This window comes from Pygoscelis adeliae, unplaced genomic scaffold (genome assembly GCF_000699105.1).
Source record: "Pygoscelis adeliae isolate BGI_AS28 unplaced genomic scaffold, ASM69910v1 Scaffold320, whole genome shotgun sequence".
NCBI lineage: Eukaryota > Metazoa > Chordata > Aves > Sphenisciformes > Spheniscidae > Pygoscelis > Pygoscelis adeliae.
The window spans coordinates 320,002-344,025 of NW_008823967.1; the positions used below are offsets into that span (position 1 = coordinate 320,002).

The 24,024-nt window shown below is 37.6% G+C and overlaps 1 protein-coding gene across 1 annotated transcript in view; it reads right to left on the minus strand.

Annotated features, from left to right (window-relative positions):
- The window catches only part of OXCT1 (3-oxoacid CoA transferase 1), a 93,892-nt gene that overhangs the window by 36,169 nt on the left and 33,699 nt on the right, over positions 1-24,024 (minus strand). The window contains exons 8-11 of the mRNA XM_009324586.1: positions 6,502-6,609; positions 3,733-3,844; positions 3,126-3,220; positions 2,409-2,457 (exon numbers count right to left, since the gene is read on the minus strand). Of these exons, the coding sequence (XP_009322861.1) occupies positions 2,409-2,457; positions 3,126-3,220; positions 3,733-3,844; positions 6,502-6,609 (364 nt within the window). The remainder of the gene's footprint in view (positions 1-2,408; positions 2,458-3,125; positions 3,221-3,732; positions 3,845-6,501; positions 6,610-24,024) is intronic.

A 24,024-nucleotide genomic window follows, 5' to 3' on the forward strand; every position in this document is an offset into this window, starting at 1 on the left:
CTACCAGGCACCCACCCAAGGCAGTGGGAGAGACAACACAATACACAAGCAGCAACATGGAGTGATAACCCTGGGATAAACTGACAAGCGAAGGCAATGCTGAGAAGAAAGAGGCACAGGCTGAAGACCACAGGATAATGTAACAAAAGCACCATATTATCCACTTCTTGAAAATGCTCTCAGGAGTCAGTACTTGTAAATATTTCTGCTGTAAGACAGAAGTCTACCTTTCAATTACAGTGAAGATAAACTTCATGTGACACATTCAGAAAATGGAACCCATACAACTTTCAGAGAAATACAATTACATCTCCAGGTAAAAATTTGGCAAAAGCCCAAACCGGGAGTATATTTTGAAAATGTAGGCTTTGGGGGCTGATACTGGACCATTCCAGTCGATGAATGCAAACAGAATCAAATCCTGTTCCTTTGCCATTTAGCTTCTGCTTTCTTCACATGGTTTTATAAATTTGGCTGGAAAGCACCTAGAATGGTCTTAATCCAACTAAGTGTCAGTGGGATCTAGCAGCTTCTGAATGTTTAAGCAGTGATAATAATAATTTTGGTGGTAGAGCTGAGGTTCACCTACCCTGTGTCCTGTCTACTCCAGCTTCAGAGGAAGATGTGAAGGTGCTTAACACTGAATTACCAACACTAGAATAATCTGATTTCCATGTTGTATTCGGAACTCTTATGTTAGCTTCATCCCTGCAAGGTTATCTCTTCAAAAATATTTATAAACCATAAACAACAATTCAAGATCATATTGACATCCATATAAAAGCACAATGATTTTTCAGAGTATTCATCAAGTCTTGGATATTTTTTCCCATCGTCACTCTGTTAACGTGTTCATTTCTAATGCACCCGTATTAGAACTTAAGTTCTAATGTGTGTGCATATAATTTCACCTTTGAATAAATATTAGAATAAATATTTAAATAAATATTTATTAATATTTAGAATAAATATTTAGAATATTATTTTACATTCTAAATAATATTTAGAATATTTAGAATAAATATTTAGAATAAAAACCTAAATGGTTTTTATTCTAAATATTTTTTCCTTCCAGTGACACCTTCAATTTTTATTTTTTTTAAAAACACCTCAATTCAAGCATTAACACAGCTCTCATGTGCCTCTGACATTTTCCTTCATACAGTGTATCACAACAGTTACCTAGCTACTGGTGAAATGCTGGACTCAATTCTGTAATAATTTCTTATTTCAAATCACAAGACGGCCTTAAATCACTCCTTATTTAAAACATAATACTGAAACAGGGGCAATAACATAGCAGTATGGTAATGGTATCCATTAGTTAAGCCAGGTAGCAAATGTTTCAAGTCAGTGAACAATTGCTGGACTGCACCCTGATATTAAGTTAAAAGCTTGTTTGATGTCAGTGCTTTATCTCCTTTCAAAGTTTAATTGCACTTGCTAACAGCCGCTGAGAAAGGTACTGTCTGGATAGATACATACATACACACCCATGCATATATGTGTATGTATGTAAATGTATACATAAATAAAAAAAATAAAATCCATAGGTTTCCATATGAAAAAACAACTCTAAGATGTCAGCTATGGGTCTGTAACCTATATCATTACCATCAATGAGAATTTATAAGGTGCCAAGGCCTACATCTGTTTGTCACAATGCAATTTATAGGTGTAATTTTACATGGAAACAGAGAACGGACACAGGCACAACTTTCCATGAAGAAAACAGAAATCAGACAGACACACTAAACCATAAAAAGCTTAATACATTGCATGGCTACTTCTGAGGTGAAATGCCCAAAAACAGCTGGGGAAAAACCGTATGTGAGGACTGCATGCCCCCCCCTAAAGTGGCAAAAGCAGCCACCAGCAGCAGAGCCCTCCAGTGTGCCAGGTCCCATTTGGGGAGCTCCTTCCCCCTGCCCTGGCTACCGCTCCCTCTCCAAATGCAAATGAGTTGCATTCCTGGCAACTCACTAGCCAGGAATAAACGAGGCCATTAGATAGAGGACATTTTAAAACATGTCCCAAACATAAACCATTGAGAACCATTTTCTAGAAGACACAAGGTGAAAAGTAGCAGGAAAACAAATCCATATTCGCATATAGGCTTCGCAAAACAATCTCACTTCTGAAAAGGAAGACTTGACCCTTTACTACCTGGCCTGGAAGAGAGTTTCCTTCAGTAGCTACTAAAATGCATCAAAGCATCAGCTCTCTAACCAGAATATTAAACATCTCCATTGATCAAAACCAACCTTCACTTAAAAGAAGACAAATACATTAATATTTATCAGTAAATAAAAGAGAAGTCTGGGTTCAAATACTGAATCAAAAGAAAATTTGTAGATTAACAATGAATAATAATTTTCCATAAATTAAATTTATTTAAAAGATTTTACCTGCATTAATCAGGTCTGGATCTACTTCATTTTCGAGTGGATAAGGACCCTGACAACAACATAGACATATGTCAACTTTATATTAAAATACCTTTGAGATACAATTCCTAATGGCTTTATTATTTCTAATGCTTATTACTGAAAACATATCATCACAGACAGGCATTTTTTTTATCTTTAGTAGAACAACATCCCTTATGATACAAGCCACAATTTACATCAACTAACATATCAGGACTGATGGACATATTGCTAGAGGCTGTTAGAATTACTAAATAACCACAAAGTGGGGGTTTTGTTTGGTTTTGTTTTTTTTTGTTTTTAACCAAAGTGACAGACATTTTTCAGAAAAGGGTATGCAGGTGGAACTTCATAAAGCCATATGACAGTGAAAATAATATTCACTTTAAGTTTTATTTAAAATTATGTTTGATAAGGCTTACAAGGCTTGGTCTTGCAAACTACTGAAGGTTCTGACTCCTTCCAGCAGAACATGTGCTTAAGACCATACCTAGCAAAGTAGCACTGTAACCCTGAAATGAGCATTTTCTTAAAAACTTCCCTGCACTGTGATAAGAATTTTATGATCATGCAATATGTTATATATTTGAATATGATTTTTAGTAAAATTCTAATCAAGTTGGGGATGGGCAGGGAGTAAAACCAAGCCCCTGCAAGGTAAGTACACTGCAATAAGTGACCAAGATATATTCTTACCAAACCCAGGACTCCATTTTCACTCTGTAAGTGAACAGTTATGTCTGGACTGATGAAGTTACTGGCCAGCAGTGGGATTCCAATACCCAGATTAGCTGACAAGAATTGGTTAAGGCACAAACAGGAACACACTTACTGCAAATGAGTAAATTAAAAGAAGTCATCGAGTAAATTAAAAGAAGTTATCATTGTACTATGATTAGATTAGAACTGTTCTCTTCACAAACACTTTCATTTTTAGTTAGATGCCTCATATTTGTGATGAATTATTTTGCCATTTGGACTGTCTAATTGCATTCTGTCAAATGCTTTACATGATAAAAAGCCCACAGCACAAGTAAGCTTCATTTCCAACGTATGTAACTTTTTCAAGAAATTCTTGCAAAACATTCAACTGCTAACAAATTCTCCAGATATGCCTGGATAAAAACTCCAGGTACCCTATATCTTAACATCCCATCTATTTCAATAGGGTGTTAATAAAATGAAAGAATCCCAGGCTCTGGGAAAGACAATGAGCATGGTAATTAACCTGTTTTAAACAAAACAGGTGTGGTTGTTATTCTAGTGAGTCATCACTTTAACCTATAGCACAGCTGAAGGATACCATACATGCCATCCTCAAACTCTAAAGCAGCCCGTCTGATGATCCTTTCCCTCACATTGTCTCCTTGTTTTTGTTTTGCTTTTGAGTCTTCAGGCTTTCGGATTGACAAGCGCTGCAAAAGAAGAAGTAATCATAAGTAAAGATTAGAAGCCAGACTCTTGCTTCTCAAGACACAAAAGCCTGATTTGTGATTGCACTGAGATACTTGGTCTAAGAATGTTATTTATACATCATCTACAAAAATCGACCTTTTATTCTATCAGTTCAAGCTTATCTAAGCCAATGGAGTCATCAAATATCCCCAATGATGGCCTTAGAGTAAATGTTATTTCTGTATTGCCAAGGCTGAGAGAGTACGTGATACATAGACAACTGGTTAAGAAGGCACCAAGCATTAGTGCAAATACTAGCAAGTCTGAAATTCATTACCCCAGAGATATCTAAATAGATTTGTAAAATGTCAGCCTAAAATACAAATACTGCTCTCTTTCTGCCCTCATTCAATTCAGTGGTGCTATTCTAGATTTATATGCATGAGACAGACAAATGCCAGTCATCTAAAGATACTGGGAGCTAAGCAACTAAGTTTTCAAACATGAATCTGTATAATCTTGCATAAATCTGGCTGAAGTTGTTTCCTGAGATTTCCTGACCTGAAGTTGATGCTTTCTAAATTACACGTAGGTGAAAATGCCATGACATTCAAGAAGTTTGTAAGGCCTTCTTTGTAAATTATTGTTTACATAGACTATGTTCTTTGCGCATCTCTCCCATGCATATAAAACTGCTCTGGGCAACATCATGTCCTGCACCCCCATATGTCCTCACATCCTCCTGTACTTGAGGCCATAATGAACACATCAGGCAAAATCATCCTCTGCTCCTTTTCATCAAATAATTTTTGCAGTGTCTTTTTTCCCCATGTTGGGAGTCACTTTCCTCTTAGGCAGTCAGAAACAGTCAGTATCAATCCTCTTAAATTTCCCAGCAACTTTCTTTTTATGCCTTGGGTATTTTCCCTAGAATTACTTCACTTGCAAGATACGGAAAAAGTAAGAACAATTACAGAGGGTTTCTCTGCAGCAAAGGGAAGATTGGATAGAAAGTATGACTTCTACTAGAGGGACCACGTCTGAGCCAAATTAGGCAGGAACTGCTATTTAAAGCCAGTAAGAATTATGACAGGCTAGCTTCTCTTTATTCCTCATCTCTCCCCTTACCATTTATCATACTCAATGCTTTCATATGTACAGCCACTTCCTTCATATATAATCTTTTATGGAAGAGTAAATAAATCTGCCATTTCGTTCGTATACTTCTACTAATGAGAGGTGCCACTGCCAGAATTACAAAATTACTCAAACAAAATTAATCTCTGTTACAACTTTGCTGTGAAGTTTATAGTAGCTTCCCTCCCCTCCTTCCTTTTTTTTTTAAGCATTTAGTGAAGGGGGCAGTTGACTAGGTAGGTGTATTCACTTATGCAGCCAAGCCAAAGAAAATCAGGTGTTTGTATAAAGGTCTTCCCTGACAGAGAATCACCTCTTCATCCATTGCCAAACTGCAATAAGAACAGCAGTTTAATAAATGCAAAATGGATTTCTCTCATGAAAGGTAAAAGCTTTTCTGTGAGATATTGCATCCATTCAGAAGAAGGAAACAGGCCATTAATTGCAGTCTAACATATGCCCAGAGAAAGGGGGGAAAAAAAAAAAAAAGAGGTTTGACACATCTGTTTCCAGTCAAATACTCAAAAACATGCAATATGCTTTTGCAGAATGAACAGATGGAAGGGAGAAAAATACCTTTTTAACCTTAACATTCATGAAAGTGTTTACTCAGAGAAAAGGCCTTGTATGACTTTCTAGGACTTTGTGACTTTGTGATTTTAGTAATAAAAGTTTAATTATTACAATTTCTTTCTGCACTTTTTTTTTTCCAAGATGTTTTTTTCCTTGTGTCAAATATCTCCCCCTCCACCAGCTCTTCTGATGACATTTTGAATAATTCCCACCTCCAGAGTATGGAGACACAGAAGAAATACAGAATTTTCAATTGCACTTTAAGAGCATTGTCACATCACCAAAATGAATATAGGGACATAGCTTGAGTGAGGCAAAGCCACAGAAACACAGAAGAACAATTACATAATCATCATTTTCTTGGATGTTTTCAGTGACAGAATGTTATTGCTGCAATTTTTAATAGCTATTGACATCTTTTATACAGACCAGAAATACCACTGGCTAAAAATGTTCCTGATTAAAGAAAAGGAAAGAAAGGTTCCAGAACCTTTGCAATGTAATGTAATTCAATACATGGCACAAAAGGTGCTGAGACTGGCCCTATGTGCCCATGTCAAAAGCTCTCCAGTAGAAAAGAAAGTATCTAATTGTCAAAGTCAGCTCTTAGTCTAGGTGTTCCCCTTGTTGTGTCTACAGAAGGTGAACTGAGACGAGAAAGGAGAATGAAGTAGCATTTTCCATCAAATTTTCAACTGTGTTAAAGCCACCCAGGACTACAGGCAGTTGCTCTTATTCAAGGACTGAACCAGAGAGGCTGACGTATAAGAAACAAGGCTCAATTTTCAAGGCCCCACCTAACTACTAACTACCTAAGTACCTAACCTGTCCAGTTAGCAAAACTTGACAATTCTTTCTCCCACTATTTTCTCAGTGCTAAGACTTGGTGGCTAGAGTAAAAACCCTGTAAATTCTAAAATACGCCCCAGGCTGAAATATGTTGTGACGAAGAAGCTCAGGTACTTACTTCAATTCTCTTCTCAAACTTCTCTCCCTGTATCAAACGATCAACATAGATTTTGGGAACATGAATGTCTTCTGGGGCAAATGCTCCTATATCAACAATTTCTTCCACCTACAGAGAGAAAAGGGAGAGTGAAAATATTCAGAAAAAAGTAATCAAGGTGAGATTTTATTAGCAATGAAGTTTCAAATATTAAATATACAGTGGATCAAATCAAGAAAACTAAGGAATGGGACAAAATAGATATACTTTTTAAAATAGGCTATTTTAGATGCTTATCCTTCTTTCAAAGGATATTTCTACATACAAATTGAAAGTAGTTTATGTTTTAACAGCCCAATTTGTATGACCACCTTGAAGAAATATACCATGTACAGTTACATCAGAGATGTTTGTACCTACAAATAATTTCCATCCAAACAGAAGGAGACAATATGCTGGTAACAAAATGTCAGAGTACAAAGCAGAAGTATGAATTTTAAGGATACAAACACAGAAGCTGGCTTGAAGTTTCTCCAGAGTGTACTCAAAAATAAAATTGAAAACATTTGAACTGTAATAATTGATTGCAAGAAAGATGTGAAGATCTAAAGTCTCTACAGTTGGTGAAACAGATTCAGCACAAAATAGCACTGATCCGCACACATAGTACAGTTGAAATGTCACCTATTTGGAGCACCACAGACAACAGGGTTTTCCTTCCTTTTAAGCCTGAGTTCAAGGTGGTCTAGCTGGAGACCCTGCTATGGCCAGATGCCTGCAGCACAGACCCTGAACCATGTCTGGTGCTTTCCCTGACAAGTCTCAGGTGCAGAGAGCACATCTCACTGCCACAGAACAGACACTACTTTTAGGGCTGTACCTGCAACCAACCACAGAGAAAATGTATAATGTTAAAGCAACAGGTCAAAGATAACATCTCAAACAATCTACTCAAAAAGAAATTAAGTTTCCAAACCTCTTTATCACCAGGAACTAGTTAAACTTTCAGGAATGTCCAAAGTCTAAGAACCCCAAAACAAGACCCAGGGTATGACATATCAGTAGGGGTACATCACTTAGCAGCCATCACCAGTGAAGCAACATTAAAGAGCTTAAAATTCAATTTGACATTCTACTGTTACTGCACAATGTGATCAATAACAAAATCTATAGTACATCTGATAGGCAATTACCTTCCTACTGTGCCTTGCAGTGTGACAATAAACAAACAAACAAATCCACCCTAAAAGCAGCAGAGGGAGAGGAAAAATTAATAAACTAAAGACCACAGGAACAGTTTCAGATGATCCCTAAAAAAAGTCCTGGGGTAAACAGACAGGAAGAGACAAGCTATGAAATCTGTAAGGCAAAGGTGGTAAGAAAGAGGCAATAACAGCCACAGCGACACCAACCTCAGTGTTCATGGAAAGCAGAATCACACACCCAGAAAGTCCTTATCCACAAGATAAGGAGAGACAATCAAATCAACATTTTAAAAATTCAGACTACTGTATTCACAAAAAAAAGGTACAATCGCATCCATGCCCTATCTCACTTGGAGTTTATTATTTTATACATGAACTTTAAAATTAATGTGGAGACCAAGTCAAACACAGAGTAAAATGAAAAAATGCTGAAGCACATAGCTGAAGCATACTGCACTCTCGGTGCAGTGACTACTATCAGAACATGCCCAAAAGGGAGGAGAAGCAGGAGACAAGACTTTTCAGTGAAGCCATACGCAACCAGATGACCTGCTACCAGCAGAATTCCCAAATTCACCTTTTCTCACTAAATTTGTCTTCACTTATCAGGTGGAAAATTAGGCCTGGGGAATACTAATTGCTACTGATCTGAACTTTTTCATAAAAGAACTACATTTATTTGCTGCAGTAGCTGAGATTATAAAACCAAAATCTTTGCTGACACAATTCAACCAACTTCAACAGAATTATGCTGTCAGAAAACTTGACACACTGTATCTCTCTCCCCATAGAATACAGAAAATAAATAATTTATCCAACAATAAATTGTTGGATTTTGTTATTAGTCACCCCATTCCCTTTATTGGTTAGTATTTTGTCTCTTTGGAAACAGCAGTCAGCATGATAGCTTTTCCTCACATGAACCATCAACATAATTATTTATTATTTCCATATATTATCCTAAATGAACATAACACAGACAAACTGTATTTTGTCCTACGGATTTCAGATGAGCCTAAGGATCCCTGCAGACTAGAAAACCTTTGTGTTCACAGGCAGCCCCCCACTATTCTTACTGGTGTTTTGCAATTTCCATGTTCTACCATTATGTGAAATAAGCATCATATGTAATTAAAATTAAGTATGTTAAAATGTCCATATAGCAATAAAATGGAATTTTGAAAAGGGATTAAAAATTTGCATGTAATGTCTGCAAGAATACATATCATCCAGTTCTGCAAGTGAAATTAATCATCATGTTTATATGAAAAAGAAAGAATTTGCACAGGGGAAGTACAAATGTCATCTGGTTGCTCCACCTCTCCCTCCCAACTCTGCTCACCGGGAACTAGATGATACTCCAGCTGAGACACTGTAGACAGGCTGCCAGCAGCCTCCATCAGTACTGCCAGCACTGCTACCACAGATGAAGCTGTGCCAACAAAAGTGAAACCAGGAAATCTGATGGCTATGGGAATCGGCAACTTAAACTTTCTGTGACCACTGCAAGACATAACCCAAGCATCTTTCTAGATAAGAATGATAATGCAAAAATAAATAGTTCCATAGCTGGGCATATTCACTTCCCTTTCAAGTTTCATAGTCCTTTATGAGTCTTTCCTGTAACACATCCATAGCCTAAGCCTCAATGAGACATGCAGGAGAGCATTCATATTAATAATTAAGAGTGTGTGTGAGTTTTCTTCCTGTTCTGCTCTCCACCTAATCTATCCTTCTATTCTTTCTTCTCTCTACTTACCTTGCCTCAGGCTTTATTTTGTCATGTACAGAAGAATCCCTGTAAACATCAAAAATCATTATATGGCATCTCACGCAAGAGACACAAAGTCTGGCAACCGGAACTAATCAGGTCAGACCACCTCCTGCACTTTTTTTAATTAGCAAATCAAAATACTCTGGTACCATTTAGACTGCTTGATCACATGTGTTGATTTTAAATCTTAACATCACCAATGTGCTAGAAGACAGAAAATGTTTACGTCTTTGCTACTCAGGTAAAGCTAAAGAGTAACTTCAAGAGACCATATGGACTGAGTTCCCTCTTCTGGGGAGGCTCTGATACATGATTCAACAATCCTTTCATTGTTACAAGAGTTTCACAGTGTTGGTTTTCTTCCTGGGTATAAATGTTCTTGCAAATCTCATCTGATTGCTGACAATGGGAGCAGAATGAATAAATTCAATCATTTCTGAATACTGGTTTATCTGCAAGTACACCCAGAACATAAAAGCTGTTCTCTGCTATGATTCACAAGAGCCTTCTGCCATTCCTTTTGGTATCAGCACTCATAGAATCAATGGTCATTTGTTTCACAATATCACTTCCTTCTGTAATTTACATCTACTTTTCCCTTTTTAAAATAGCTTGATTTATTTTTGCTTATGGAAATTCAGCTACTCTTCTACAGTTCTATCTCAGAATTTCTGAAGGCTTCCAGAGGGAGAAAGGGAACCTCGAAGGTTACGGGCTTCAAGTAAGAAAGATAAAGAACTCCAGTTCTTGACCAAAAATTGGCAGGGAAATTACAATGACACAACTATTCATGCCAAAACACTTGAAAATAAAAAGGCCTTTCCTTTGAGTATGTACCTTTTAACCTATTTCTGCATCCTGATTAGGTCCTTTATGATACATGAAATGTTTTCAGCCGTTTTAGTTTTAAATCTCAGTTTTCATAAAACTAAGCTATAACCAGAAATGACAATATAATTTCTTATTATGGGAAAAAAAATCAAAAACATGCGTGTGTGGGTGGGTGAGAGAGAGAAAGAGACTGGGAGGGGAGAGAGCTTAAAAAAACCTATGCATTTTTAAGTAGCTTATTTTTACACTGGCTTTATTAAATTATTATCCATTATCCAGACCATGAAATTTCTACTCCTGCCAAACTCCTATGGTAATGAAACGACAGTCAGTCAATAGTCAACCTGAAGAAGAGACTTTACAACAGCTTTAAAAGGCAAACAACTACCAAGTAGTCTGATAAGCGCACATTTTGGTCAATAATCACCACGTTATGCTCACATCAGACTTGGAATAGATATCTTTGTAAGCATAGCGAGGGGCAGGGAAACAGTAAAAATCTGTAAAGTTCAGATTTATTAGAGAACCTTTAGCCTAATGAGACTGATCTGGGTCACATTGAAGGTCCGTTTAGTCCAGTAACCCTTCTTCTTGGCAAAGAACAGGAGCATAAAAGACAGTGTGGTACTTCTGGTTATATTCTCCGAGCTTCTAGCAATGTGCAGTTTAAGGACATCCTCAGTCAGAGGCTGGACATAGACCACCTTGCTTCATAGCTTCTGATGGACCATGAACTTGTCTAATTTTCTTGGAACCCAAAAGACTCTATCATTGCATTTCTACAATTTGACTAGTAAGAAAAGCATTTCTCATTATCTCTTGTAATTTCACCGTATGCTTCCTTCTCTTTGCAACACAGGAATAGCACGCAGCTGTTCTTTATTTGCCTGTTCTATATCAATGAAGATCCTATGTACCTTTATATTTTTTCCTGGTTTCTAGTAGATTGTTATCCTCTGTGAACACCACAGAGAAAAACAGTGAGGTGTGTTGCCAATACGTCATATCTGATCATTAGGGAAGCAAAGCTGACATAAATCTCCTAGGTTTGCCTCCAGGTTTTTCATCATGTGGCTACAGATCCTCATAAGTTAGGAGCCCCTGCTAGATTATACTCATTTCACCTTTGTTTTCTCTGTTCTAAATCTCCTCAATGACCTCCACTTCTAGTTGCCTCAGGCTTAATCTCTTCTCTCACACTTATCTGCACCTGCTGCCTGTTTCCTCCAACCACTCCTTTCCATTCTGCGCATTTAACCTCTTCCTCCATGCTGGCAGCATGCTGACAGCAAAGAAGAAAACAGACTGCACTAAATTACCTGCTCTAGGTACTCACACATAGCAGTTCTGGGATTACAATGGCAAAGAAAAGAGGAAGTATACTTGATTATCTGCAGAAGCTATCTATATGTAAAGCTGTGTGCATGCATGAAAGAACATGAAGAATTTAACCACTAGCCTCTGAAAAAGTTCTACCATATACATAGAACTACACTTCTTCAGAAATTTTTAAGCTAGTCACATTTTAGCACAGCCAGGATACACAATATTCTTAAGGTTCAAGAACATGCTCAAAGTCAGAAGATACTGAGGTTTCTCAAAAGAATAATCCTAAGAAAATAACATTCTCAAAACAATGTATTTTCACTTTTTTTTTCTTACAACTGGGCAGTTTTACCCAAAATAAAAACTCACTTAGGCTGACTCATTTAAATCACAATAGAAGTGATTTTATAAAAGAGTAGAGTAGTGTTGAGCTACTTCAACAATAAATGCCTGCTATCAACTGTGCCTATAAATATGTACCGTAAAAATGTATTCTGTAAGTATAAACTGAAATTTGCAGGTTTTTCCTCAAGATGTTGGCAAAGTAGATAACGAAGAAAAAAGCAAAGTCTGCTAACTATTATTGGTTACTGAAGTTACTCCATTAAATTGATGGAATTGCTTTGCACAAATAGGTCTATATAATTCTGTATGCATCAAAAAGCGAAAGTGATAAATGATAGCTGTTTTCTTGCTTCCTTAAATTCATTCATTTGGATTTTACACTATTTTTCTACTGTAACATTACCTGAATTAAAGTATGAGAGATTACTTTAAGATCCAGCAGTCTACCAGTCCCATATTACCAACCAACCCAGCCGCCTGCAGCAGGCAAACCTGAGGAGTGATTCCTTCCTAAACCCTTCTTAAAATCTGGTTGTTTTGACATAAGCCATGAATGAACTCATGCTGGTTGTGATCACGTTTTATGACTTGTGCTTTTTTGATGAAATGAGGTGATTTGAGATGAAATGCGGCACTTAGGGACATGGTTTAGTGGACATGGTAGTGTTGGGTTGACGGTTGGACTCGATGATCTTAGAGGTCTTTTCCAACCTTAATGATTCTATGATTCTATGATTTCATAGTGCTCAGTGCTTATTTTTACTATACTCAACTGGATTATAGTAGTGATAACAAAATGGGAATGCAATTATGTTACCTTTTAATTACAAAGTGCTCAATTTGTATTCAGTATCTAAGTTCTTAACACAAAATGAAACACAACCATCCACATGGAATGCATATAAAATTGCCTTCTCAGATCTGGAAAAGGCAATTTTGGAAAATATTTTTTTTGGATTACATTATGTAATTATTTTTCAATCAAATAATTAAAATAATTGGAGAAGAGCCAGAAGAAAACAAACAAAAACCCCACAATCGGTGAACATAGTCTTCATTTGTTTAAGGGTTAGCTAATGGTGAAAGAACCTGCTTAATCTGTACTAGGTACTTCTGCTGAATAAGGTAACTGACCACATCCCAAATCCTTCCACTCCAGAACAGAATAGCTGCTAACAATATTAACTCTACTGAAATGATATCATTTAACATTTTTGCAACAACATGTACGTTGCTTTAAATACATTATTCCTGTACTTCATTGCTTATTTTCAAAATACATTAGATTGAAAACCTTTGAACTGATTAGGAGGTAAAAATAAGTAACTGACTTTTTTTATTAAAATTATTCACATTTTATTAAGAAGAATCAAATCCTCAAAAAAAAATTAGCTTTAATCTCAACAAAAGATTTTATTTTCTTAGTCATATCCGAGGAATGACAAATGAAAAGAGACTGAAAGAGATCTCATCTCCTACGCATTCAAATAAATGTAACTTAAAGGTCAGGAGATAAATTTAAGCTTTACTTTCAAAAATGAATTAAGAGGAATTTAAGTACTGAAAGGAGAGGTAGAAAAGTTAAAAAAAAAAAAAATCAGAGCTTTAATTGCATCATCCAAGAAAGAATTCTTCGTATTTTCCAGATGCAAGTCCAGCTAAACCACCCTCAAATTCAAGGAATACCTCTAACTAAGGATCAGACCAGAGCATGCTAAGCAGGAGACATATAGGAAGGTAATCAGGGTAGAACAATATATTAACAGCTATTTTGTAACAAATTATGTTGCTGGTTCTCTCTGGAAACCCCTCAGGTATTTCCATAAAGGCAACGAAAAGACACATCATCTCAAAATGGCACTTCATGTGCACACGTGTATTAGTTATCCTCCTTATTTCAGACATTCATTATAGACAGTAGTAGTTTACAAAGATTTCTGAAAACTACTTTACATGCTACCACTTTCTTTCTCAACAAGGGATCAGTGTGGTCCATTTCACTTTTAAATTCATAGCAGATATCCCAAAACCCCAAAATATTCAAGACCAATAAAACTTTTCTGCAGTGTTAAGAATGAAGGTAGTCAGAGTATTTTTCAAAGAAAGGGTTGGAAGAAAGAAAACAACTGGTGGTAGTATGTCATGTGGCTTAGACACTTTCAACAAATTAATCACAAACCACAGGAATGTGGGTATCAAGAGATTGTAACTAACAAATTTTAAGAAAAAAAAAACTTTTTTTACACTTAATCATTATCCTTCCTGAAAGCTGCCTGGAAAGGAGAGCACTAAACATGCATGGAAATAAAAAAACAAGAATAAAGTGCTTCACCAAACCAAAAATACTATTTGACACTGAAGCTGACAGAAACATGTTAAATCAGTCCTTAACACCATAAAAATAAAAGTTTTTGCTTATCACAGCCGAATGAGAAAATTCTGATTCCTCTCCATCTAGCAACGGTGAAAAATTGTCTTTAGCACATCTGATATTCAAAGTCGTAACAAGTATGACCTCTAATCTTCTGATCATACCAAGTTTTCTGTTCCATATCTGTATCTGTTAATCAGACAGAGTGACCACTGAAGCACATCAAGCCAATCCCAATTGGCTTAAAATTCCCAATAGAACCCTTATGCAACTTACTTAAACTGGTTTTTATATAAACTGTTTGTTTGGTTTTTTAACCCTTCCCTCCCCAGCCCCCTCAAAATAGAAATACATTAGTGATAGGTTTCTTTGCTGTCTCTGATTCCTCTGAATTGTTGAAAGAAAAATTCAGTGTTCTCAGAAACCTTCACATCCATTTAGCAATTTTTGTTCTTCTTGTGACTGAAAGTCTAGACGACGTCTTGAAGTGGGTGGCTGGGTGGCCAACTTCATATAACTCCTCTGGTTCTCCCCTCTCCCATAAGCCTCCTGGCAGACATCTAAATCGGATACATTTGGTTAGCGTTATGTTCAACCTTGATGGAATCTGATGTAATCCATCACAAACAGCAATTCACTTCTACTTCTATGATGTCTCAATTTAGTCCCTTAAATCCGGAGTTTCTTAAAGTCCCCAATTAGTTCTAATTTTGGATGAATGAAGCACATCTACCATGACATTTCTGTAAAATTTGAGACCAAAAACATGTAAAAATAGCTTTTCTCAATGCATGAACACCAGGAGAAACTGAGTGCATACATAGCTCAGGAAAATCAAGGGATAGTCTACTTTAGTGTGCGTGGGGGGACAGGAGTCTCTACTAATTGCTGGTGGCAAAGGCAAACACAAAGCACGTAACTCCTCCTAACTGCCTTACAGGAAATGACCAAATACTACAGCATCAAGAATGTGCTGCTACCCAAGCTAGGAAGACTGTTTCTCAGCTGGACTCATCCCAAGATGTTACAAAAGCTACAAGACTTTTCAAAATACACAATTAAAAAAAAAAATTTTTTTAAAATACGCAACAGCACAAAGCTACAGAAACAAGGTGCATAAGAACTCGCCCAATTCACTTAAAATAACAAGGGAGAACCATGAGACACCAATATAACTTCCATCAGCCTGGAATTCAAATAGGCAAAAATTTTGGCATAAAAATGCAAGTGTCTATTTTGAAGGTACTGTGGGAAAAAATTGGTACCTGAAACTATTTTTCTTGAGAAATTTAGTTAAAAATCTAATTGCTAGATGCATTTGTACCTTCATTTGCAGCTCTTGATGGTCAGAGTGTTTGAGAAATTCAGCACTTTGAGAGTCTGGCGGCACAAGTGCTCCTTAGGGCATTGCTTACACAGCCAACTGGCTACATACCTCCCTCGTTTTGATCAGGAATATATCCCAGCTCTCCTCTTTGCTTTTCCATGCTTCTTTCAACAAGAAGAAAAAACCTGATATAATACATTTGACTTATTCCAAAGGTTAACAAAAAGGAGAAATGTGCTTGGTTTTCTATAATAAAAAAAAACAAAACACCTGTTTAAACAGGAAGTTCTTTTAAGATTTTTTTAGCTATCGCTTTCTCCAGCTTAATCACAAGCAGCAAACTAAGGAACTTAGTATCTAATTCATGGGAATATCAATTCCACAGCATTTCCACACACTGGACTTCATGAGTCCAGGTTTTCTATAAAGCAATTTAACACAGTTCTGGAGAAAAAAATGGAAGACTAGGCGACTTTCAAATAAACCAGGAAACTGTTAGGGAGACAGAAATAGAAAACTACTCTGTGGTCCTCATCCATTCTTTTAACATCTTCTGCAGCCTGAGAAATCAGCATGATTTGAAGTCAAGACAGTCTTGGTATCTCAATCCTTTACTGCTCTTTACATCCTCACTTTCTTCACTGAGTAATTCTATTCTATAGCATTTGCAGGGAAGGATGCTGCAAGAGATGACTAAAATCTGAGCTACTTATTCAAATGATTGCTCCAAAATTCTCACTGCAGCAATAGTTACAAGGCTGCAGCTTTTCAGATCTCAATATTTTGACCACCTGAAAAAATGCATTTGTTTCATGTCAGTAGGCAATTACTCACATTGTGAACTTTTTGTAAGATTTGCAGTTTGAATGTCAAATCTTTCTCATATTGTACTAGAAATCTCCATCAGAGATGTTAATAGCACAGAAAACAAATTATTGCTTTGACACATAAATAAAAGTATATATGCATATAAATTCCTCTTCACCATCTTTTCACTGATATAATCATGTATGATTTAAAATGCAAAGACTGATAAATCATTGATTGATTGATTAACGCATCTTACACACAAAGCAGGGCATAAGAATTATCATTAATTTATTGTTCATATTAGCACATACAATGAAAAGTTAAATCTAGAGTTTTTCAAATCCTACTAATTTTCAAATTCTCATGATACAGGACACGAGTACTGTTAATGAAATACACTTTAAATGCACAGTATATCAGGCTTTCTACAAATTGTTATGAAAAAAATCTAAATTTAGCTTTAGGAGCAAGCAGAGGCTTTCCATCAGTTTCGCCAGCACACTGACTTCCTGGCAATCTGCAGTATCTACTGATCAACCATTGACTTGCTTTAGCTTGTTCTTTTTGAATGTCATGTTTGTTCTTAACATATGTGACAAGGATAAAAGGATTTTTTTCATTGAAGATTATATTCACATCTGCAATGAACTTCTGAAGCTGAATGCTGAGAAAGCTCATGATACTCATTCAGGAAAGTATCAATTTAGAAAGGAATAAAATATGAGACAGATAAAAGAAAACCAAATTTAAATCTTCCAGCACAATGTTGTGTGTATGTAAAACTATCTGAACAGCAGTCGGCAACAATTTGATCTGCTATGAATTTTAACCACTTAACATTCACTACTCCAGCAACTAAGTGCCACATAATTAGACATTATATATAAAAGAAAAGCAACCTTGGGAAAAAAAAACAACAAAACCACCTAGCTAAATTAACTATTAAAGACGTTTATTCCCCTGAAAATCAGAAGCATGTTAACCATATGTAAAAAGAACTAACTTATGAACTCCCTTCTAGCCCAGTCTATTCCAGTGCTTCTCAAATCATTGTAAGATGGTCTGCACAACAGCTTTAAAAATGTTTTGTTTTTCTGTTCTGCCTTTTAATAAACACACGCACACACAGAATCATAGAATCAAATACAATGAAGGGAAATAAAAACAACAAAAGAGCATTCAAGTCTGGGGGTGGGTTTCTTTTTGGCAAACTAAAATTACTGTGGCAATGGTGTGCAAATGTTTCTAGGAGCTGCTTTTCCAAATCAGTACTAGTAGTCCCTGGATTTCAATTCCAATCCTTCCCTGACTTTTTCTTTAACCTTCTATGACTGGCGCCATAATAGCCACCAAACTGCTTTTTAACATTGCTGAATACTGAAGCAGAAAAGGCATTAAACAGTTCAGCCTTCTTTGTACTCTGCATTGGTAATTTTACTCTCTTCATTGAGCAGTGAAGTATCAACATCCTTGGTCTCCCAGCGCACTATGTATGTACTCTTAGAAAGATTTCTTGCTATTTTTGAGTCTTCTTTATTTTGTACTGGGCTGGAGATTTCTGAGTTTGCTCCTAAGTGCTTAAGCTTTTTTGTTTCTTTGGGTTTTGTAATGCTTAGCCTCAGACATCTGACCTTGGTCTCACTTTCTGTCATTTTTCTTTCCTGTGTTTGAGATTGCAATGATTGTGATCACGGTCAAACTCCTACTGCTCTTCCAATGCTTTCTCCATGCTGGAAAAGTTTATTCTCAAGCTCTTAACACAGTCTTTTCCCAACTTCATTTCTTCCTAGCTATACCTCCCAGACGCCTTCATCTACTGAGTCTCTGAGCTCATGAAATCAGTCTTCCTAAGAAGCATTCCTGATATTTTGCCGTTTTCCCTTCTATGCTTTCTAAGGATCATGAGCTTGCATTTCATAGTTACTCTCCCACAAATGTTCACTCAAATCTTTCACCTAAGGTTCCTTGGGAAAGGATATTGTAATGTCTACACTCTATAATTGGGTTACCTAAATTCAGATCCACAAGCATCTCTGAGTCAGGATTTAGCCAAAACCTAGGCATGTAAATCCAATCAGGATTGGGTCAAAAGCCCTGATTAACCACCTAGATGTTTAAGATGCAAAGATTTCCATACTTATACTAATAATACATATTTTTATATATATAACATATATTTTGCATATATTATACTAATATATTATGGCAACTAGAATTCTACTGTCACTTGTGCCAGTCACTTGTTGCTGGTAAGGTGGCAGGACTAAGCAGCTCAGTGTCTATCCTGTGCCAAATGGGATTCTCAAACAAAACATTCCCCACTGCAGACCCCTGGGACACCCCCTCAGCAACCATCCCCTGAGCACACACGGAGTCATCACTGAGCAATTAAACAATATCGAAAAAGGCTATAGCAACACAACAGCTCAGTGGTTACAGCACTTGCACACAGGACCTCAGTTCTGTATCCTCCTTGGCCTCAAATCCTGATCTGTGGTTTCCCAGAAACACAGCCTAATGCAAAGTCTGTGCCCATCCCAAATCCAGAACTGCTTCTGGTACCAGGGTTCAGTTTCGAGTTCCATGGCTGGGGCATCCAGGTAAGGAAAAATATTCTTTTAGATTATTTTTCCACTTTAAAATAGTACTTACAGGCTTTTTACAGTAAACTGTCACTGTGCAAAAACCTTGAAGAATTCCTCAGAACTGAGCTATGCATCTGAGGAAAGTTTTGCCACTGTTAAAGCACTTGGAGGAATAGACACCAAAGAAAAATGTTCATTTTCCAGTTTCCTCAATAAAACACAATGCCATGATTTAGCACAGATAACAGAATACAAATAGCATATTTCAGTCTGCTTCTGTCCCTTAGTGCAGTGCAGTTCATTGTACCTGAGATAATGGCACTCACTGACGTGGCTGTGTGGTTACTAGGCAACCAGAGATAAAATGCAGGGTTTAATGATTTTTATTTAATGCATTTTTATGAGAAAGTACACTCTCTTTTTTCCTCCTCTGACATTATTTGAGGTGGAAATGCTGTTTACACAGGGAGATATATTTAGCCATCCTCTGCACCCTGAACAAGAAAATTATTCAAACTGGATATTCAAACAGCCAGTCAATAAGTATTTCTAAACATACTGACTATTACCACTATCAAACACTTACATCATGGCAGTGGCTGAGATCTCAAACCACTTCACCAGGGACAAGTATTCAGTAGGTCTCACAGCAGAGAACAACAGCTTATGGACGTTTGGGGCTGTTATGGATGTTTACGTACTCCACCATGGCAGAGAGCAAGAGCGCAAGCCTGTATCACCCTTCACCTCTCCTGCGCCATCATGACACCCAGATCTGGCAAGGTCACACCACGTTTTTTCCTGTGGCTTTGGGTTGCCTTGATTCTCTCCAAAAAAGAGGCGTCATGACCAAAAGCTGTCCCTCCCGGTGGGGCTCTGCTCACAGGAGCCTCTACAGGAAGATGCACATCTTTGGAAGCGTCCCAATATCACAAGCCCTTGCCCTAGCAGTCTAGGCACACATCCAGGAGTCTCCCTGTAACTCCGAGCTGCTGCATATTTCATTTCCCATCACACAGTTCAACGGGTCTGTTGAGGGGCCTGACAGCAGTGCTGCCTGCTGAATTCAGCAGACGTGTCCTTCATTCAACAGAGAGTGTTGGAAATGTTACCACATATATAAGACCACACAAGCCCTCAAGTTTCTTCACAGGCCAAGCCCTTCCTCGGCACCTTTACAAGACCTGGTGGCTCATATATAACTTGTGACCGCTGAGTTCCTTTTAGATCGGCTGATTTCCCGACTCTCCCGTCTTTGCAATAGGAACAGGAAAGTGTTTATAGATCTGAAAATCAACTGAAAGCCTTGGGCTGAGTGCATGCTTGAGGGCTCAGGTCCAAACAAAGCTACAGCCCTGACTGCATACTTAACTCCTGCAAGTTCTACAAGATGAAGTGAGAAGCAGATGAACAGAGAACTTTTTCCAAATGCAACACTGTAGAAGAACTAAAAAACAAATAAATTCATGCACCATTTTGCTTTCACATATAAAGCCAAACTGACTAATGCTGCCAATACTGGATTATTTAACATTTTTCTCTGCAAAGATTACCTTCCAAATAACAAGAATCATGCAATTCAGTTGAAAACTTCTTTTTGACCCTTAATACTGATCATCTTCAAATTAAAGTTGAAATTCCACTGGACTCAGCGCAGTTGGATCTTTACATACAGTTACCTATGCCTCAGCATACATCCTTATTATCATGAATGTTAGCAGGTTCTACTTCCTATCACTTAGATAAACACAAGAAATGCATGTAACAGTCCAAAATATTTATGCAGGTCAGTAAACACCTGTGCTGGTTTTGGCTGGAACAGAGTTAATTTTCTTCATAGTAGCTGGTATGGGGCTGTGTTTTGGATTTGTGCTGGAAACAGTGTTGATAACACAGGGATGTTTTCGTTACTGCTGAGTAGTGCTGACACAGAGTCAAGGCCTTTTCTGCTTCTCACTCCACCCCACCAGCGAGTAGGCTGGAGGTGCACAAGAAGTTGGGAGGGGACACAGCCGGGACAGCTGACCCCACCTGACCAAAGGGATATTCCATACCGTATGACATCCTGCTCAGCATGTAAAGCTGGGGGAAGAAGAAGGAATGGGGGGAGGTTCAGAGTTACGGCATTTGTCTTCCCAAGTAATCATTACAGGTGATGGATCCCTGCTTTCCTGGAGATGGCTGAACACCTGCCTGCCGATGGGAAGTAGTGAAGGAATTCCTTGTTTTGCTTTGCTTGCGTGCGTGGCTTTTGCTTTACTTATCAAACTGTCTTTATCTCAACCCACGAGTTTTCTCACTTTTACCCTCCCGATTCTCTCCCCCATCCCACTGGGGCAGAGTGAGCGAGCAGCTCTGTGGTGCTTAGTTGCTGGCTGGGGTTAAACCACGACAACACCTCTTGCATTTCATTGTAAGTTTACAATCAATGTATTTCTGATCCCAAAAAGGGTACTGAACAGCTACTTCTGACCATTTGCCTAGTCAAAATAAACAAGGCTGAGGTTAAGACACTTTAATCTGAAATTTGCTTTAGGGGAATTTAAGAATCAGTAACTCTCCACCGTGTGCCACAGACATAACTGTAACTGGTAATGGTACAGCCTGACTTCCTCCTCGTTCAGAAGCCTCTCTATGCACAGCCAGCCTTGCTTCTCACAACATGGGACACTTTTTAAGCAAGCACTAGCTATCAGTTTGTGGGTTTGTGAGGTGGGGTTTTTTGTCTCTACTCTTATCCTCCACATCTGCAAATGCTGCCAAGTTCTCCCACCTCTGAATTGTTACAAAAATTAAGTGTCTGTCCGTACCTCAGCCAACAGAGTGTAAAATGCCAGACTGACTTAAACTAGAGAACAGCAGCTTTAATACATTAAAGAAAAAAGTGTCTTTTACTGTGTATGCATGTCAGGAGATTTCACAGCTCCTTGGATTAACTTAGAAGGACAGGTTAACAAATGCAATTGATTCCCAGTGCACTTTTCACTTTCACCAAGATCACAGGTACCTTGAGATTGGATTTCCAGTAGTTTATATTTCCCTTGGTATGGATCTTACTATGCCAAATGCCATTCCATGTTTTTACCAATGATCAGAAACTAAAATAAATCTGGAGAAAGACCGGTGAAATAATAAATCCTAAGAAGGAAGCAGCAGTACCAGACATAACAGGTAAACTGGGTCTATTCAAACATAACATGTTTCATATCAAAACACAAAGTTAGACATCTGTGATTAAGAAATACCTGACATACTCACAGAATGCATGTTGGAAAACACTGATTACACTTTTCCTGAAGTATGTGGGAAATGGATCAACAAGGTGTAAGCAACTAACGCTGTAGGACCCCCTGTGTAATGATCAGCAAAGAGTACAGGTATGCAAACAAGGAAGCAGCAGGACCAAAGAGTAACTCTGCTTTTCAGGTGACATTAGTGGCGGCAGCGTTACAATGCTAAAGACACTCCAGTTGGTCATATTTGTAGTTTCAGAAAAAAACAGAGCAAGAAGGAGGTGGATATGAAAAGGATAGGAGAGCTGAAGAAAATGTTTTACAGTTAGAATCATTAAGACCTCAATCTGTTCATCATATCAATAGCACTGAGAAGTCACTCAGTGGGAAGGAAATGCCAGCTTCAGAAAGGTTTTTAATCTAGCAGAAGAGAGTAAAAGCACTGGGTGGAACCTAAAGCCAAACTAAGTACAGTAAAAAGACATATTTATACCAGTGAGGGTGATTAACCACTGGAACAAGCACAAACAGAAGGATGGGGTTTGCATCTCTTGTTTTGTTTGCATCAAGGCAGGATAACTTTCTGATAAGCCTATCTTCCAAAATTCAAGTTATACTCTAATTGAATGTACTTACTGAGCTTAAGAGTGACATAAGTGAATGGCCTAGCACCCATCCTTCTAATGTAAAGTTTAGCAAATGAAGTTTTGTTCCTGAAAATGAGACTGCTTCTAAAGGACTGGATAAAACTAGATGTATACAAATAATCAGAAAAGGGAAAATAAATAACCCATCAGAGTAGCTACGAGGAACAACAACTCTCTTTTCTGTGTATTTATAGCATTCAGTTTAAAGGAAAAATTTCAGCAACTCAAAAATCAGAAACACAGAGAGATATACCTCTAATTTTTGCTAGTTACCTGCCTCAGCTTGGTGCTTCGTGCTAGACAAGCAGATGTTGGCAGCGTAAGTCTGGCTGCATAACAGATACAAAGCTCCACGTTCAAAATCAGGATGGGAGCACCAGACTGAGAAACTACAATCCTGCAAATCCCAATTAATCACTGAATGACTCTGTAGACAGGTCTGACCTCTAGCTAGTTTCACGGAAAGGAGCAGGGATGGCTTCAAATCTCTACTTCTAGGACTGTCTGCTTAAATTAAGTTAAATGGTCAGTAGGTGAAAAACAGAAACAGAGCTGGGAATGGATACCAGAATTCCGAAATCCCTGCTGCCAAGACAGTATCCAAATTACTACCCTACACAAACTTTTTTCTTCTCCCTGTAAGTGGGATTGAGAATTTCACCCTTCAGCCTTGAACAACATTAACTAAGGAGTCAGGCAAAACTCTTTTCAGCTGCCTCAGTTCCCTAGTGATTAGCTCTAGACAGATGCAGGCTGACAATGCTCAGTACTGAGGATGTACTACATGCCATATTGACATATCTCCTCCTGATTCCCTGGGTTTGAACTCTAAGATCCAAACATGACTTTCTGAATTCCACTTTGGAAGAAAGACTCTTAAAAGTTAAGCCAATGAGGCATTGCATTTGGCTCAAAATATCTATTTGTCCTAAATCTCTGGTTATGCCTCTTCACCCATTAATTTGTCCATAAAAAACTAGAGTTGTAAAGTAATACTAATGTGCCATCTAGCAAAAAACTTGTCAGTTTTTAAATGGTATTTAAAATGCAACAAGACTTACGGTGGACACAGTTCACAGCAGATCTACGA